This window comes from Periplaneta americana, chromosome 4 (assembly GCF_040183065.1).
Source record: "Periplaneta americana isolate PAMFEO1 chromosome 4, P.americana_PAMFEO1_priV1, whole genome shotgun sequence".
NCBI lineage: Eukaryota > Metazoa > Arthropoda > Insecta > Blattodea > Blattidae > Periplaneta > Periplaneta americana.
The window spans coordinates 35,516,959-35,536,351 of record NC_091120.1 but is presented as its reverse complement, the minus strand read 5'-3'; the positions used below and the strand labels follow the sequence as shown (position 1 = coordinate 35,536,351).

Here is a 19,393-nt window from a genome sequence, read left to right as displayed (position 1 = left end):
TACCGTGTATTCTTCACCTGACATAATTAGGAACAGACGTTTGAGATGGGCAGGGCATGTAGCACGTATGGGCGAATCCAGAAATGCATATGGAGTGTTCGTTGGGAGGCCGGAGGGAAAAAGACCTTTGGGGAAGCCGAGACGTAGATGGGAAGATAATATTAAAATGGATTTGAGGGAGGTGGGATATAATGGTAGAGACTGGATTAATCTTGCTCAGGATAGGGACCAATGGCGAGCTTATGTGAGGGCGGCAATGAACCTCCGGGTTCCTTAAAAGCAAGTAAGTAAGTAACCCTTTGCATGCGCAGATTCTCGAAATTTAGGGAACGCCTGTTGTCGGAAAGCGCATTTTTGCACTGTGAGAAACTCCTTCTACATTCGCTGATACAACTGGAGCATACTTGAAATACGCCAAATCACTGGCAGTGAGATCTTCAATGCAGGAAGTATCAAATGCTTCACAAAAGTCTCTGTAAAAATCTGACGATTTATTCTCCTTCATGAATACACTTTGTTGCAGTAAAATTTGCGTGGATTTTTTCTTGCGAGTTGCACTGCCCATATATGCTTATCATGACCCACGTGTTGTTGAAGAATGAATTTTCTTTCGGCTGATACCTTTGCTTCGCACAACTTACAAAATAACACTTCACCGTCCGTAGAAAAAACATCATCTCCAAATTCAGATTAATCTGTCTTAAATGACAAGATTTGGATGCTTTTTTTTTTTAGGTATGGCTAAATGACATTATGAAAACTGAACACCAAACATTCCTCACTGAAAATCTGTAATGAAGTATTAACTAAATATGTGACAGTGAAAATAACGAATCAAACGCACTTTCAACATGTACGAATATGTATAGTAGTGGCAAAAAAAACCGGACCGACCCTTGTAGCTGATTTCAGAGTCTTGTTCACTCCAGAGCACGATAGACTGGTAACTAAGACTTTCGTGGTTCGAATCCTGCCTGGGAAGGAAACTTTTTTTTGTTCCTTATTCAAATTTATTCCCAATACTTTTCGATTGCAGCGATATTTTACTACTTAATTAACTTATTATTCCCAGCACATGAATCTTACCAGCAATCGAAAAGTATTGGGAATATAAAGGAACGAAAAAAATTTGCAGGCAGGATTCGAACCATGTTACCAGTCTATCGTGCTCTGGAGTGAACAAGGCTCTGAAATCAGCTACAAGGGTCGGTCCGGGTTTTTTTTTTCTTTCCTGTACATTATCGAGCGGCATTTTTTTTTTTTTTTTTTTTTTACTACAGGCAGGATGGAAATAGGAGAATTTGTTGCAGCGACAACAATAAGTATAGCTAAAGGTGCGGTCACACGTCGCTACTTTTGCTGCGCAACTTTTGTACTGCAGCTGAAAAAGTAGCGACGTGTGGCCGTACCTTAAGACACACACTGATCAAACTTTATTTCATTTTGTTAGATTAAAAATAAATTTTAAATAATTTAAATTAATTTAATATTGCAAAAAAATGAAAGAAAGAAAGAAAGAAAGAAAGAAAGAAAGAAAGAAAGAGTAGGACTTTCAGGCACTATTCTGACAATTGTAGCGAAATAACGATGCGTCGCCGACCCCATGTTACCTGACAAAAAGACATTTGTCTTGGCTTCCCCCAGCTACCTCTTTCAGTTTGTGTATTAAATTCCGAAACATTCAGTCTGTATAATGGCAACAAATGGAATGAAATGAAATCGTGAAATTGTTCTCCTCTCTTCCACTGCCAGCTTTTAAATGAAATACATGTACTGCGTGTTTCGAGGTCAACAGTTACGCACGACGCGACGCACTGTTGAGTTATATCTGGAAGAACCTGTCCCGCATTGGGCCAGCTGGACGACCGACCGTCTGTGTCACAGTGCTCGGTCCTGTCCGCCAAATTCTCCACTCCGTGTATTTCGTCTTCTTTCTTTGCTGGTACACAAAGACGTCGAAAAGTTTGTTTAATAATTAACGTCAATTTATTTTTAATTTCCCAAAATGGAAAGTAAGAAAGGAGTTCATACGCTGTATAATTGTATTGTACAGGGACATCATTTTATTTTTACTAACATTTTTAATATTAACCTGGCTATATCTTTGGATTAAAGGTCTAGAACCGGAAACACCGCTTGCTCCCCCTTCCAAGACTGGAGTTCGATGATACTGGCGTAAAATACAAATCACTTTACTAGGTATAGGAGGGAAGAAAAGTAGTTCATCCATTTATGTAAACTAGAAAATATCGCAATTTTGAGTTTGATCACTTTCATTAGGTTTTTGTTTAATCAAAATACAGTACTGTATTAACACTTAGTGTTTTTACTCACGAATTGAGCTATCCATGCGGACGTATTAATTATGCAGTGTATATTGTACTGTTACAGCACATTGGCGTGCAATACAGAGAAAGAAGTTAAATTGAAAAATAATCATAATATGGATATTTAAACACATTTTTGAAAATGGTGCCGTTCATTTCGATACAGGCTTCAGTTCTTTTGTGCATATTATCGCACTATAGACTATTGTACCTAATTCCAATTACCAGTTTCGTTCTTCGTACGAGTAACTCGTATTGAAATAATTCTATACCTACTCTATAAAATAGTACTTTACGTACTGTAAATTTAATCTTCATTCTGCCCGATCCGAAAAGATAAAATTACTCAGAAATGCTATCTACTGTCCGTTCAAGTGGTTTTGTCGTAGAAGGGGGGCGGGGAATCACGTGACAATTACTTAACGAGGACCTTTTATTTAAGTTATTTTAAACAGTTGTGTAATATTATGTAGACGTCCAATTCCTAACAGAAATTAATGTTTTCAGAAAAGAGCTAAGATAGCCCAGCTACTACACTTTACAGAGGGGCGAACAGAAGCAGGTGGGGGAAACGGGGATGCGACGTAGTCAAACGGACGACAGTACCTGTGCGAAAATATGATTCAATATTGAAAGCTCTTTCGTCACTGGAAAACGCGAACATATTTCTGGAAAGTACTATACTCACTAACTCAGTACTGCATACGCGGCCTTGGTTCTGTGTGGAGAACGGTTGGAAGTTTACTAGTAGAGGGGGTGGGAGTGAAGTACATTCAAAAACTCAGGTAGGCCTACAATAAAAATTGAAATAAAAATAAAATGATGTCCCTATATTTATTAACATTTCATGGTATTCGTACATTGCTTCACAGCTAGAATATGGAACAAGTCAGAAAACTTAATACTGCTATAAAGTCTTAGTCACAGTTTAGTTGAAATCTATTCAGAAGAGGTTTACAGTACAACACAAAGTTTTAGTATTAATTTTATGAAGCGTTGTTGAATGTTATGAATTCACCTACAGAATAGAAGGCATGAGAAATTAGGTACTTCTTTAATTTGGCCCTAAATAATCTTATGTTTTGAGTTTGATTTTTTATATCCATAGGGAGACTATTCAAAATTTTTACTGCCATATAACGCACTCCTTTTTGATAGCACAATAGACTTGCCGATGAAGTATGAAAGTCATTTTTGACGCGTGTTTATGCTGTGAACTGTTGAATTAGTTACGAAGTTTTCACGATTGAATATGATGAAGATTATTAATGAAAGAAATATACTGACAAGACATGGGCATTATTTGTAGTTTTTTTTAAGGTAGTCCTACACGATTCCCTAGACTTGGTACATACTATTATTCTAATTACTCTTTTTGTAGTAGAAATATACAGTAAGATTATTTAGTCCTGACAGTCGCCGGCGATGTGCGCCTGGGTCATGCGAGTCCACTTAGTTACGCCAAGGGGTGTTTGGGTTAGACACTCGCTTGCCTTCGGAGGGATCGGATGTCATGCGTGCGGTAGAGCGGTATGTTTCCAGTACAATTAACCTGTACTGCAATCCTTAATTACCGCTCGCCCTTATCTCTACTACGGAGCTCTCCCCACTACTCCTATTACTTCCCCTTTTCGCGTCGTTGAGCTGTTAGGACTAAATAATAGGTCTGTACTGTTACTATCTGTGGAAATTCCCCAGAATATTATTCCAAAACTCATTACCGAGTGGAAATATGCAAAGTATATTGTTTTTAAGGTATTTATATTTACTATCTTTTGCATAGATCTAATAGCAGAACATGCTGAATTCAGTTTGGGGATAATTTCTTTAATTTGATTTTTCCAGTTTAACACATTATCGATTTTTAAGCCAAGAAATTTGGTTGTTTCTATTAGGGACCTATTGTTAATTATTGCGCTTGCAATTTGCGAGATTGAATTTGGCCAGAATTTAAAGTCAATCCAGTATAAAGAATCCTTTACACTTTTTTTCAATATAGAGAGTATCGTAATGCTTGTAAAAATAAATAAATAATTAAAAAGAACGATTTCAATATTTTTGCGGAAATACACGTTTTCAACATGCCTAATGGCGAAACTGTTTTTGATCATACCATATGTCTGTGTAGATTAATTTCTCCTAAATTATTCGTGGATTTCACTATATTCAGTATCTACAAATCAGTTTATCTGGGAATTAATCACATGACAATTTTTGTAAAATATTATTGTCTCTATTTTAAGTCGAAACACACATTGGCAAGTTAGTCGAAATAATATCAAGAGATATTATCCGTAATTTTGTTTATTACATAGAATAAACTGACGAAAAATATTTTTCTGAGAGAAATTATTATATAATACATAGAATCTTACTTTTTGTTGCTAATTTTGTCAAAGTTCCATTCAGCTAGGCGAGTCAAATGGTAGTCATTTTGATACATACAAGAAAAAATGTTTTGTGAAGTATGTATGTGAGGAAGAATGGGTCGAAAAACTTTGATTCCGTGTTTTCTGAAACCAATCCAAGGTTAAAAAAAAAAAGGCATGCTGAATTTTCAGTACAACAGGTTACTTGTATACATTTTTGTTCATTTCATTAGCTGTAAATCCCCTGTGACCATAAATACGTCTATATGCAATGTAACAAGAAAATGTTCTATTTTTCGCGGTGATTTTCTATTTATTTTCTCTTAACCAGAATTCAGAAAGTTACACAACACAGAACTGCACGCATTGTATTCTTCACCTGACATAATTAGGAACATTAAATCCAGACGTTTGAGATGGGCAGGGCATGTAGCACGTATGGGCGAATCCAGAAATGCATATAGAGTGTTAGTTGGGAGGCCGGAGGGAAAAAGACCTCTAGGGAGGCCGAGACATAAATAGGAAGATAATATAAAAATGGATTTGAGGAAGGTGGGATATGATGATAGAGAATGGATTAATCTTGCTCAGGATAGGGACCGATGGCGGCAATGAACCTCCGAGTTCCTTAAAAGCCAGTAAGTAAGTAACCATTTGCTTACGAGTAGATCAGTAAATCCATTCTTCGCGTTATGAAGTAGGTTGTAGCGTATTTGGTTACCTATTTCCTGAACTTCATTCTATCTCGCTCATTCATCAGTTGGCAGTCAGCCTGCAATCAGATATTAGATTATGTGTTGCCCATGAAACTTAATGGAGTGACATTCTGTGATTAGATAAACACCTGTATGCACGCTTATTACATAAGTTATTATTAATGAAACGTCCAGTAAATTTAGCTGTACATATAGATTGCGATCGGCGTGGGTAGCGTGTTCGGTATAGCGCTGGGCTTCTGTGCTCGAGGTTAGAATTCCTGCGGGACAAAATTTCGGCACACTGGTGACCCTGATATAACTTCGGCAGTTGCGAGCGTCGTTAAATAAAACATTTTTTTTTTTTTTTTTTTTTTTTTTTTGCAGATTTCGTATAAAGAAATTGTTCATTATTAATTATATTCTGCATTGTATTTTCTTAAGAATCCAAAAATCTGTTTTTCAGCATCCCAGAAGCTCTCGCTTCTTACTTTCTTACTAGACTTTACGTCCCTTTTATCAGATTTACACATCACAACGGATAGGGCAGAGAGATTAATTTGGTCGTACACTAGGCATCTCACAAATGTGGACCTATCTGATCATGGGATAGGCATGACGCAGGTACACCGCAGAGACATCACAGGACAGTCACAAGACAATGGACAAACACTCAGTACTACGGATGGAAGATAAATTTCTTCCATTACCCTCACCGGGAATCGAACCTCGGATCGTTTGATTGGAAAGCGCGCATGCTATTCACTTCCTATAATACAAAAAAAAAACAGTTGACCTTTGTAAACGAAGGACGCAGTAGCTACCCATCTCTTTATCAGGCAGGGTTTCATAATTAACATAGTTACATTATTATAACTGTATTGGTAAGGAATTTTTTTAAATATACTGTGATTTGATTAACTTTATTGCTGTTGTTATTATTATTTTTATTATTATTTTTTTATTATTATTATTCAAACAGTTCTACTATTTTGCTTCACAAAGAGGTAACTGTCGCCTTCATATTTAATATTAAATACAGAATGAGTCCGGAAGAAAGGTACTTGGTTTGAGGGGTGATAATATTAGTGATACTGAACAAAAAAGTTTATATGAACATATGTCCTGTTCCTAACGGTTCCGGAGAAAAGTAATGGAAACAATGAGGAATGCCAGAAGTGCAGATTATATTTTTTTTTTATTTTAGTAGCTTATTTTACGACGCTTTATCAATATCTAAGGTTATATAGCGTCTGAATGAGATGAAGATGATAATGCCGGCAAAATGAGTCCAGGATCCAGCACCGAAAGTTACCCAGCATTTGCTCATATTGGGTTGAGAGAAAACCCCGGAAGAAAACCTCAACAAGGTAACTTGCCCCGATCGGGAATCGAACCCGGGCCACAGATGATAGTAAATTAAAACATGGTTACCGTAAAGTGGGGTGACTTTGAACAGTAATTTAGCGCCTTTCTAAATTAAATGCTGTACCCAATTGCGAAAAAACTGTTTAAGTTGTCAATAAATTAGTTCAGTTTTTTCGCAATTGGGTACAGCATTTAATTTAGAAAGGCGCTAAATTACTGTTCAAAATCACCTCGGCGTTCAAAGTCACCCCACTTTACGGTACCTTATGGTCTGTTTAATTGTGTATTATTCTTTACAGAACATGTTCAAAAAGTCCACCGTCAACTTCAATGCACTTTTTCAGCTCTTGTAGACAGCTGCTGTGTTGCTGATCTGAGCTGATTCCTTTACTTGAGCACAAGCATGTAAAATGCGAGCGAGAAGTTCCTCCCTTGTTTCCACTTAGCACTTGTAGACTTCGCTCTTAAGCAAACCACACACACACAGTAATCCAATGGAGTAAGGTCGGGTGACCTCGGTGGCCAAGAAATTACTCCAACGCGACCAATCCAATGCCCAGGATACGTTTCATTGATCCTACTACAACCTGATGTCGGTTTGGTTGCGTCCGCATGTGAGTGCTGATGAAGGACATGAGACTGACGCCCGTGATTTTCAAATAGCTGTATATCAGATACTGTTAAGAACAGGACATATGTTCATATAAACTTTTATGTTCAGAATTATCAATATTATCACCCCTCACAGCATGCAACTTTCCTCCTGACTCTCCTTATATAGGTACCGTATTTTTCAGTTATAATACTAAGCAATAGACTTAAAAGAAGCAAGTTTTGATTTTGACCTTGTACCGATATCTTTGAATTAACCTCTCACTTTTCTCTCTACCAATTCTAAAGAATAGGTTGTAATCTACTCCCTTATACAGTTATTATAGGTGGTTCCTTTCATTACCAGTCGATAGGGCTATCTTTAAAATATAAGAAATGTATAACTCACTTTATTAAAAAAGTCACTTAGTGCCTTTTAATTCTCGCCAAATCCATTATAAATTTTCCTGAAAATATCCCCTTCATTAAACGACTTTTTAACTTAATTAATGAATGACTGAAGGGATGGGGAAAATGGGGTAGCAAATAGTGCTGTGACCATAATTTAGGTTAGGTCTGTGAAGTTCTCAGAATATGATGTTCTTCAGGGCTTGTTTCTTAATCTGTATGAGTGTTATGATAGACAAACTTGACAATAGCGCTGTTTTGGTGTATTGATACAACCATTATAGATTAGACGACTTAAGACTTACATTACTTATAAGGTGGCTAATGAGAATACTGAATGAACATATATAATCATGTGCTCTTGAAGCTGTAAGAGTGTAAGCAAAGAAGCGTAAAAAGCAATAGATTTGTCAGGAGTGAAATTTTCCGAAAAAAATTACGTATAGGGGAAAATTCTTCAATTCAGTCTTCCTCATTAGTGCATAGCTGTTTTCGTATTTATATGCATAAAAATTTAATTTACTGATAATTTTGAATTCTCCTGGATGTATTCTAATAATTTATTTTCATTTACAGGAATTTTTAGATCATGTTCTTTCTTTATGGCGGCAAATGTCCGTAAAGGCGTGGCTGAAGGCCGTTCAGACTGTGTACCTATTTTTCTCTCAGAGATACCTCTGCTCTTTCATCGGAAAATTGTTAAGCCAGATGTAGCTTTCGTTCAGGTAAAAATAAATTATTTCTCATACGCAATTAAAATAATTGTAGTCATAGTCTTCTGATTAATCCACAATGTACGAATATGTATTAAGAAAATTAAATTAGAAAGACACGACAGCTACTTTTAAAATTGTGAGGAACTTACATACCATACATCATCTGTTGATCTGTTGGAAAATTTAATTTGAGATTTGAAATAAAGTACTGGTACTATGTTTTATATTGCCTAAAATAAATAATTTTTAATATGCATGCATATGTTCTAAATTTTTAAGTTACTTCTGCAACATAAATAACTACAATTTTTCAATTTTTGATCTCTTGTAGTTGGTTTTAAGTTTCTATCCCTTTATTGGAGATTACAGCATGGTTTCTTTTTCTTTGCAATTTGAACTATTTTAATATGTTCCAGATCAAAATTGTAGAATCTGATTTCCTTGGATTCTAGCTAGACTTAGGAATGTGGCAATGTTTTCAGGTGGAAGCTTAAACCTTATAGAACTTCGAAACAGTCTGTATATTTTGAAATAAATTAAATTGTGCTCTTTATAGGTGTCTCCCCCTGATCAGCATGGCTATTGCAGTCTCGGCACTAGTGTTGACTGTGTACGAGCAGCATTGATGTATTCAAAGACAATTGTAGGTATGTACGCAGTTACTACAAAGGAACTGAGATCTCTTTAGTGACTCAACTTTGCACTTTTATTTGAAAAAAGAATTATACATAAAATGATGCCCTCTACCTAAAGAAAATTTACTATTTTTGTTGTATTTTTCTTTCTTTCGAATAATTATATAATTGGAAATTAGTAGCATAACGTAATAAAATTAAGTACCGTCAACGTGGGCTACTTTGATCCTTAAGGTGTTACTTGAACCCAGAAGAAAAAAATGTTTACTTGCCATTGGAGTAACTTAGGTGAAAATATTTGTACAGATGAAAGTTTGCAGAGAAAAAAAAACCACAACTTTCGACACCAAACTGTTATTTTACATCCACGAAAACATTTTATTCTTCTGGGTTCAAGTAACACCTTAAGGGTCAAAGTAGCCCGCGTTGACTGTAATAATGGTTATCATTATCATTATCATCATCATCATCATCATCATCATCATCATCATCATCATCATCATCATCTTTTCAAGTGTCACACTTCACATTTCCGACGACAATAATTCGATGCTCTCTTTCAGTTCAAGGTCTTTAATGTAAATATAGTCTGTAAAATATTACGAACAATAATAGTATATGTATTACCGTGCATAAGAATTGTAATGCATGATAAGTCAGTCTTTTCTATAACCAAGATTTCTAAATCATCTTGCCAATGTTCAAATGTATTAAAACTGCTAACATATGCACCACAGTTTGTGATTCTTTTGTCAATAATATTTTTAATATAGAAATAAAATAAATTCAACAGTGTTTATTAATTTTAAAATTCATAAAATCCAATAAAATACAATAAACAATCACAACAGTTGTATGAACACATGTTTTTGTCAAACTTCTTTATGATTTAAAATTTTACATCTTGTAATATAATGTAAATGATCATAAATTAGAAAATTACATAAGATCTTTTATATAAAAAAAGACGAAGAATGGGCAATAGTACATTTTGATTTCAGATAAATTTCTTTAGTTATAATGACATTTATTTACATAGGCTACAACTTATTATCTTAACATATCATTGGCAACATGTCGCTTATCATGTTACAATACTTAAATACCATATGTAAATTCTTGTATATTGATTTCAGCTCAAGTGAATCCACAAATGCCCAGAACGTTTGGGGATGGAACCATCCATCAGTCTCACTTTGATTATGCAGTGAACATTGACACTCCACTTCCTGAACATGGTGGTCGACCGCCAACTGATGTTGAAACAAAGATTGGTCAGCAGATTGCAGGAAATTTAGTTGATAATGGAGCAACACTTCAGATGGGTAATTACATTTTCTATGCCTTTATATCAAAGTTACTGTTGAGAAGTATGTGTTAAACTTGAATTATCTACATAGCCTAAAATCAGTTTACCGAGATTTTCACACTTTTTTCCTTTATGTCTGTCTTTTTTTCCTTCTTCCTCTCTCATCCTCTTCCTTCCCCTTGTCTATCTACCCATCCACATATCTGTCTGCATCTACCTATCTCCCTATTCACGTATCTATCTAGGTGTATTTGTCTTGTCTCTGTCTTGTCTTATCTATGGCACCTTTCTCTGCCACTATATTTTTATACAGAGCTTTCATTTCAAAACTTGCCAGTCAGAATAATTATTTATTTCAGTTTAATTTAATTTAAACAAAAAAATCTCAATTTAGATATTGACAGGGAAGTTCAAAACACGACAATTTAATTGCATCCCTCCTCACCCTCAATCCCTTTGAAATTTCAAATGGCACCTATATATATATATATATATATATATATATATATATATATATATATATATATATATATATATATATATATATGAATCGATCAGAGCAAAAGTGGTGTAAGTCAAAATTGGGTAATGAGGTTTAAAATAAAAATTCTATAAAATGAATATTAATTGTTACTTTACGCTGTATTTTACAGAATGTTTACTTTAACCCTCATTACCCATTTTTGACTTACACCACTTCTGCTCTGAACGGCTCATATTATACTTGAAAGAGTATTTAATTTACTGTTTATACATCTGATTAATTTGTTCCCACATTTTTTGTTTTCTATCATCGCCTGGCGACCTGGATTGTTGAGCTGAAGAGAATAAAATGACTGTGATAAAACTATAAAGACTTCTGTTGATTCAAGTTATTTTTTCAGATAGTTACACAAACTAATATTAAGGAATATTATGGTTGTGTATTTTAAACCTATTCTTTAAAAACGTAAAACAGGATAGAGAACATACAAATCTGACTTTTTCAGGTATAGCTCCCTGTAAAGCTGACTTGAATAATTTCAAAGGAAAAATTGTTCTAGGGCCGGGTATCGAACCTGGGACCTTTGGCTGAGCGCGTCAATGCTCTACCGACTGAGCTACCTGGGAACTATACCAGATCCTGGTTCAATTTGTCCCTTATATCCACATACCTCAAGTGGGTTGACAGAATGCCAGAGTCCAGCATTGAATGCACACTTACTGTGTGAATTAAATTTGTGGTTTGAACATCGTCTAAAAACAGTTTCTGAGATGGAAAATCAATAGGTTTATGAAGACATATTTTAATTATTTTCTTCTGTAATAAATAAAGTGGATTGAAATTGGTTTTAAATAAGCTACCCCAACCTGTAATTCCATACATAATTACCGATTGAAGTAATGTTAAGTACAGTATATTGTGCGTAATAAACTTATTGACAAGTAATTCCTCAATAAAACAAAATAATATATTATTTTACGTAATTTATTACAAAGATATTGTGCGTTTCATATCTGACAGGCGACGTAAACATTGTTGATTACTGTTTCGATAACAGAAAACCACAAATTCTAGAAGACAAAAGATGTGAGTACAAATGAATGAGATGTATAAACAATTGAACACTCTTTCAGATTTAAGTATCGTAATACAGGGGTGCCATTTGAAATTTTAAAAGTGAGCTGAGGGTTGAAACTTAGAATGCAATTAACACTGGTTTTAAACTTCTCACTCAATATCTATAAGTCCTGTCACTCTAATTTCCAGCAGCCAATCACGTTGCAGGTCGGCTACATTTAAACGTGTGCGTCTTGTGATTCGCTGATGAAGATGTTAAGCATTTCCTAAGGCTGGATAAATACTTAATATAATCGCCTGCCATTTTGGCTCTTTCGTTGGCGTTTGCAGAAAGCACACGAGGACGTTATTTGCCGCTCAATTATTTGCTGAATTACAGTGCGTTTGATTTATTATCATAGGAGCTACGACATGATAATGTTTAACGGTGTGGCAAATAGATTCCTCGTCTGGTAGCTCGGCAACGAAAGAACAAAAATGGCGAACGATACTACCTACCTAGACTTTATAGAGCCTTGACTTCCTAAAACGTAAGCAAAGAGGAGGAGTCACGCCGGGAATAACAGTGTCGCGACAAATTATAAATTGATGTGTTTCTTGTTTAAATTAAATGTAATTGAAATAAATATTTATTTAGACTGAGAAGTTTTGAAATTAAAGCCTGGTATATCTACCTCTCAAGAAACAGCTTTCCACTCTGGTAACATGGGTTCGAGTCCCAGCAAGTCGAAGTAGAACTTGGGGCGGACAAAGTTAGTGCTTAGTGGCAGGATTCTCTCATTTCCCTACTGGTATTCCACCATTGCTCCTGTACTCATCATCTGGTGTTATATCGACTCCCATGGTGCACTGAGGGAAATGCTAAGGCAGCAGAAAGATCTACAGTTGTGGTGCGTCACTCGTAGAGGGAAATGGTTGTGTGAGTGACAGGAAAGTGAAGTATTTGCCATTGGATAAAAGATCTCTTCCGCTATCCTTAAATATATTTATATATTTACCTCACTCCCTTCCTCCTTCCCTCCTTGTCTCTCTCTCTCTCTCTCTCTCTCTCTCTCTATATATATATATATATATATATATATATATATCTCTTACTTCTATATTTCTCTCCACACACACACACACACACACACACACACGTCTCTCTATATGATATGGATCTATCTACATTTGTCTGTCTGTATGTATATCTTGTGTTTCGTTCATGTGATTTATTTGTATTTTTATACCTTATGCAGGTATTGGAAATATTCCTGATGCTGTACTGGCAGAACTGACAAATCACAAAGATCTTGGCATTCACTCGGAGATGTTTGCAGGCGGCATTGTTGATCTTGTAAATAAGGGCTGCATCACCAATAATAAGAAGACAATCAATCGTGGCAAAATTATTGGCAGTTTCCTTATTGGGACACGTGCCTTATATGACTTCGTTGACAATAATCCATATGTAGGTAAGTAGAGATTTAGCTATGACGTTAACATATTTTTTTATTTCATTGGTCTGACCCAATATTTTGGGTTGGCCCTGCGATCACAAAATTGATTAAGACATAAGAAAAAAATAGAACCAAGTATAATTTAAATTGAATGTACACCATAAAGATGCTGTTGAAATATCGCTACAGAAAATTTTATTATGGTGGTGACGATGGCATCTTGAAGATCTCTCATCAGCTTGTATTTTTCCCTCCACTTTACAAAGGCTTTCGGAATGGTGCCTCTCGCTCTGAAGAAGAGACCAGTAACTGTGATTTTTTCTATGTTGTATTTCGCCGATAGGTACTGAATCGTGGGCTCGTAGATTTTCTTATTCTCTTCGTTCACTTCAGATGGTCGAGTGGCTGAGATTTCAAATCTGATTGTAGGATCAATTATTTCGGCTGTCTGTTTACTTCTATTTATAGCTATGATATCGATCCTACGATTGCTTCCACCATCAGCAATACAATGAACTTCCTCGTGAACATCTAGATTTTTGGATCGAAGTGCATCTGCAATCATAGAACGTATGATGTTGTGACGTTTTATTCTGAGTATGTTAATAATATAATAGTTATACCAATTATTAATAATTCTTGATTGTATTGATGAAATCTTGGGCTCATTTCAGATGGAAAAATGAAAGCAGTAGATAAAAAAAATCTAAGGTAGAAAAATGTCTTTCTTTTTTTCAAAAGGAGAATTTAAAACCAAAAATGATCAATCCTACTTCTCCCTATGGGCAACTCCCAAGCAAATGTGGTAAAGTTTCATACTCAGATGTATATATCAGGTGGACTGATCATAACATAGATTGCTCATTTTAATTTTGGACTGTCTGATGTTTTATTTTGTTGACCAGATATCCTGACTGAAGTTTTTCATGGCTTTGGGAGGAAATTGCGCATCATTAATGCTGAATAATTTTGTCGTAATTTAAGTCAAATGTAAAGACACTTCATAATTTTATTAAGGACATTGTATAAATAAATAAATTTTATACAGTATATTTTACTCTGTTTGTTCTTATTCTTACTTTTTATTTAATGTCATTCCAAATGTTTGTAATTGCTACACCTTTGATACAGATATTACCTAACCATTTGTCACTTTCTTATTACAGAAATGCGTGATGTTTCATATGTAAATAATACTGGTGTCATTGCCCAGAATCCAAAAATGACTGCTATCAACTCTTGTATTGAGATTGATCTGACAGGTCAAGTAGTGTCAGATTCCATTGGAACCAGGATGTACTCAGGTACTTAACAACATGATTGCTTTTTAATTATTTATTTCATACTAACCGTACCCGTGCGCTCCGCTGCACCCGTTAGAAATAAATATAAAGTAATTACATAATTAAAATAGGACATTTGATCCAGGGAACATTCGTGTTTGATAGAAGAATAAATCGTTTAATAAGACACTCATTTGGTGCAATGACAATTCCTTTAACATGTTTCTTAATTCTTATTACATGCAACCATAGCTTAATGAAGATTGACATCATTTAGATTTAATGTGTATATTTTATTTTACTTGTTATAGGTTCCATTGAATTCTGGTAATAACTTAATTTTAACCCTTGTTTTCTACGTATTCAGTAAATGGCGCTTGGCCCACTGTGGTTCTGAACCCTTCAAATAACTTAAATTATATTATATTATATTTTATTATATTATATTATATTATATTATATTATATTATATTATATTATATTATATTATATTATATTATATTATATCATATCATATTATATCAGAAGTTACTGTAATAACATTATAGCATTATGTTCATCTAGAGAAACTACACTTTCCAATGGTGAAATAATAATTAATTATACAAATTGGTTAATTTAGCTTCCGATATTACTTCATACCAGTGGCGTATACTGGTTAAAGGGTTTGGGCTACCGCTGACCCTATTATTACACAAAATATATCTAACAATTACTTTAATTTTAATTACTATGGTAAAACTAATAATACAAAATTATTACATTATGTTATATTATAAACTTTTTCTTTTGTAATTTCCTTGGGCTACCACCGGTAGCCCGCAAAATACGCCCCTGCTTCATACAAACACAGAAACATTCTCTGTAGGCTATCCTTCATAGCTTTCGATTGTTGCTGTCCAAGGCACCTTATAGACGAAGTCATTTATTTTTTAATTCATTACACGGCCTTAGATAGCAGTTATTTTAATTTTAAAACTCATTTATCTCATTAAATATCAGTCCTATTAAAATTTTTCAAGGAATAAAACTTATCGGAAATTATTTGTAAAGAAACTTTTGTTATGTAAAATTTTTACAAAAATTAATAATAAGCGAGATATTTCGATGTATTTAATTCAGGCCTCCTTATAACCCCCCTTTTAAATAATGTATTTTGAATGCCATATAGCCTAAAATCTAAGTTACAACGAACTTAATTTATATTCCAATTTTCATCGAAATCCATTCAGCCATTATCGCGTGAAAAGGTAACAAACATACAGACAGACATACAAACAAAAATTTCAGAAAAGCGATTTTCGGTTTCAGGGTGATTAATTATATATGTTAGGACCAATTATTTTTGGAAAATCGAAAATTACCAGAAAAATTTCGGCTACAGATTTATTATTAGTATAGATTTTATATAAAAGCAACTTAACCAAGGACGTTAAACATATACTTCATGCAGAATGACACAATTGAGGCATTGTGATCAAAAATGAGACTAGTCATGCAGAGGTCATTTTGAGAAGAACACAAAAAACTCCACAAGTTGCATTATATTTACCTTAACCCCTTGTTTGTGGTATTGGTAACTTGAACTTGCCCCGTAAAGAGTTAATTGTTTTAGAAGTCAGAACGTAGACAAATAGCTTTGAAAACTGCTGACATGTACCCTTTTTGATCTAAAAGAACGAACTTTCATAAAAAATAGTAAATAAATTAAAAATGGGAATCATTTTTTGGTATTGAATTATATTACTCTTGATATATCTGTGGCCGGGAGGATAAAGGTCTTAAGTCAATTTTTTGTGAAAATGAGGTTTTTATATATTCTGAAAGCGGAAACAATTCTCTACAAGCTCGTAAAACCGTTAAAGTGAAATAAGACCCCTGACTGGATTTATAGAGTGTTACCAAATGTCCTAAGTACTTTTTGAATCAAGCATACACAGAATAAAGAACTTAAGAATATTTAATACTTTATTCCTTACAAACCATTACATGTTTACTTTCCGTGCTTCCCTGTTAAAAAGGTCTAACTTGTATTTTAGCTATTTTATCACGTACTGTTGCTCTTTCCTTTTAAAACTTTCAGCTGCAGGTAAACAGTCCTATATTGTTTAAGACCTATTTTACACTCCTAATAATTTACATTTCCCATTTACTTTGACATGAAAAAGGTCTTATGTTTAAATAGTCCCTTCTACTCAATTTGGGTTGTAGTCTTAAAAGGGCTTAAGTGCTGCTATTTTTGGAAATAATCAACAAAATTGTTAAATGAACAACATTATCTATTTTAGAAGAAATATAAACAAATAATATCCAGGAAAAACCTTTTAATTAAAAGAACGGTATAATTGACACCAATTTCAATCTTTCTACTGCCCTCCTGAAAAGTATAACATTTTTACTTAAGACCTTTTTCCTCCCGGCCACAGATATAAACGTTGGTATATGGATCAAATGAGGAGACAGAGAGGAAGGCAAAAAATAGGAAAGACTGGAGAATGCTGGATTTGCAGTGAAAGACCTGCCCTTGGGCAGAACACTTAGACACAAAACGTTAAAACACAAAACTATATTTATAAACAAGTTGACAACCTAGTAACACACTATTAAATTGGGTGATATTCAGTGTCACAACTTACTCTCAGAATGCTGGGTTCCTGGGTCATTTTCTTTAACACTGAATCTCGAAGCACGTGAAACACTTTGTTTACAAAAAGAAGAATAGGCATTCGATAAATCCCATTTTTCAACTTAATGCTAGAATTCTACAATATTCCACGGAAGTGACAACTTCCATTTTTAAATTAAACGATGAAAGGTCATTCATATAATATGGAAACAGTCGTAAATCAGCTATCCCAAAATTGATGACGAGTCCCATTTTTTGATCTCAGCACCTCAATTGTTAATTGAAATGAGATCATATGTTCTAAGGATGTGTTAAAGATATTTCAAATGACGAAAAATATTGCATAAAAATGTATAATTTCAGAGGTTTTAAATACCACTTTAGTACTGAAATACATAGTAGGTTTACTTATTTATTACTTTGAGGACTTTTATGTTTCGAATATAGGAAAATGTTTATATTAAAATTCTTTCACTCCTACATTCCACAATAGTAATCAGCAGTTTGTACATATGTGCTATAAAAATATTAATTATTGATCTCTGTAATCTCATCAAAGAACTCTGATGTCACTATTAATGCCATTGTGCAAGCCCACGTAAAGCAATGGTGCTTTTTCTTTGAAGGACCTCTTAATTTTCAATGGGTTTTTCCTTCTGTCTGCTCTTTTGTCTTTTTTTTTATCCTCCCTTCTCTCTCTCATGAAGAAAGAAATTTGATTTGTGGTAGGGTGTTTCAAATGTTTCTCCATGAAGATACCTATCGAACTTATAGTTTAGTAGTTTCATTGTTGTGTTCCACCTTCCTTCATATATTATTTTTATTGTTTAATACTTCATATCATAATTGACTTGAAATTTTGTTTGGGATAGACACGAACAATACTATTATTGTGGGCATACATGTAATCATTCTAGTACCGGTATTTAATGTAATACCTTCGCTTTCAAGACCGAGTATGTTGTTGTTGTTGTTTTCTAATGCCAGGCGTTTGACAATAAAGTCATTTGACCTCTTGCACTCCAATATTTTTCAAAGATATTATCATGGCCAGCCACTGAAGCACAGATTTTGAGGTGTTCCTAATCCATTTCTTGAGAGACCGAGTATGTCAGTGGAGTTATCGGTGACTTATTTGGTTTATTTTTATATTTAGTAACATTATGTGTGAGAAATATTGGAGAACAAGAGAGTTAATGCCTTTATTGCGAAGAACTCGGCATTAGTTAATAGCAACAACATATTTAATAACACTCCTTTCATTAGTTTTGTGCGTAAATGTGTTTATTTGAAGCTTTATTTACCTGTATCTAGATTAAGTACAGTAAACTGAAATGTAATGTGGGCTTGTTAACCTATTAAAAAAATAGTACCGGTACTTAAAATAATTCTATTAATTCAGGGTTTGGCGGCCAAGTGGATTTCATTCGTGGTGCAGCTGAAGCTCTGGATGGTGAAGGAAAACCAATCATTGCTCTTCCATCAGTCACTAACAAAGGAGAAAGCAAGATCAGTCCTGTTATAAAAAGTGGTATGTTGAAATTATACTCATTTTGCAGAAGCTTCAAAAAACTTTTAAAAGAGTAATCAGTGGCAAACAACGTAATTTGCTTGGAGTAAGAATTTTGTCGTGCAATTTTCATGACAGTAAGTCTTACCATAATGGTGGGGAACTAACTACGCTATACTTAAATCCGAAACTTTCACAAGTTTTCCATGCAACATTTAACTGAAGTTCGCAAATATAAAACACTGAATACCTCTGAGTAACTAGCAATCAAGCAAAATCTTTGAACACTACATCAAATTATGTATTCAGATTTTGTGCTACGCAGAGTTCACAGGATAATTGTTTTCTTCATTATACGATGTTTTTTAATTGGTTCGATTAATCGATTAAAACCCATTTGATTGGTTAATCGAATTTTAAAATTAATCGGTTAATAAATTCGATTAATCGATTAATTCAACAGCACTAGTAAAAATTATACTATTTACCCCTTTATAGGGGAGGGGGTAAATCTTAACCCCTTTACTTCCCCCTGTTGTTGCCCCACTGCTAATAA

The 19,393-nt window shown here is 34.2% G+C and overlaps 1 protein-coding gene across 1 annotated transcript in view; it reads left to right on the top strand.

Annotated features, from left to right (window-relative positions):
* Positions 1-19,393, top strand: part of LOC138697702 (4-hydroxybutyrate coenzyme A transferase) — a 112,666-nt gene that overhangs the window by 89,314 nt on the left and 3,959 nt on the right. The window contains exons 3-8 of the mRNA XM_069823175.1: positions 8,335-8,483; positions 9,031-9,121; positions 10,246-10,434; positions 13,218-13,433; positions 14,585-14,722; positions 18,730-18,858. Coding sequence (XP_069679276.1) covers positions 8,335-8,483; positions 9,031-9,121; positions 10,246-10,434; positions 13,218-13,433; positions 14,585-14,722; positions 18,730-18,858 — 912 coding nt within the window. The remainder of the gene's footprint in view (positions 1-8,334; positions 8,484-9,030; positions 9,122-10,245; positions 10,435-13,217; positions 13,434-14,584; positions 14,723-18,729; positions 18,859-19,393) is intronic.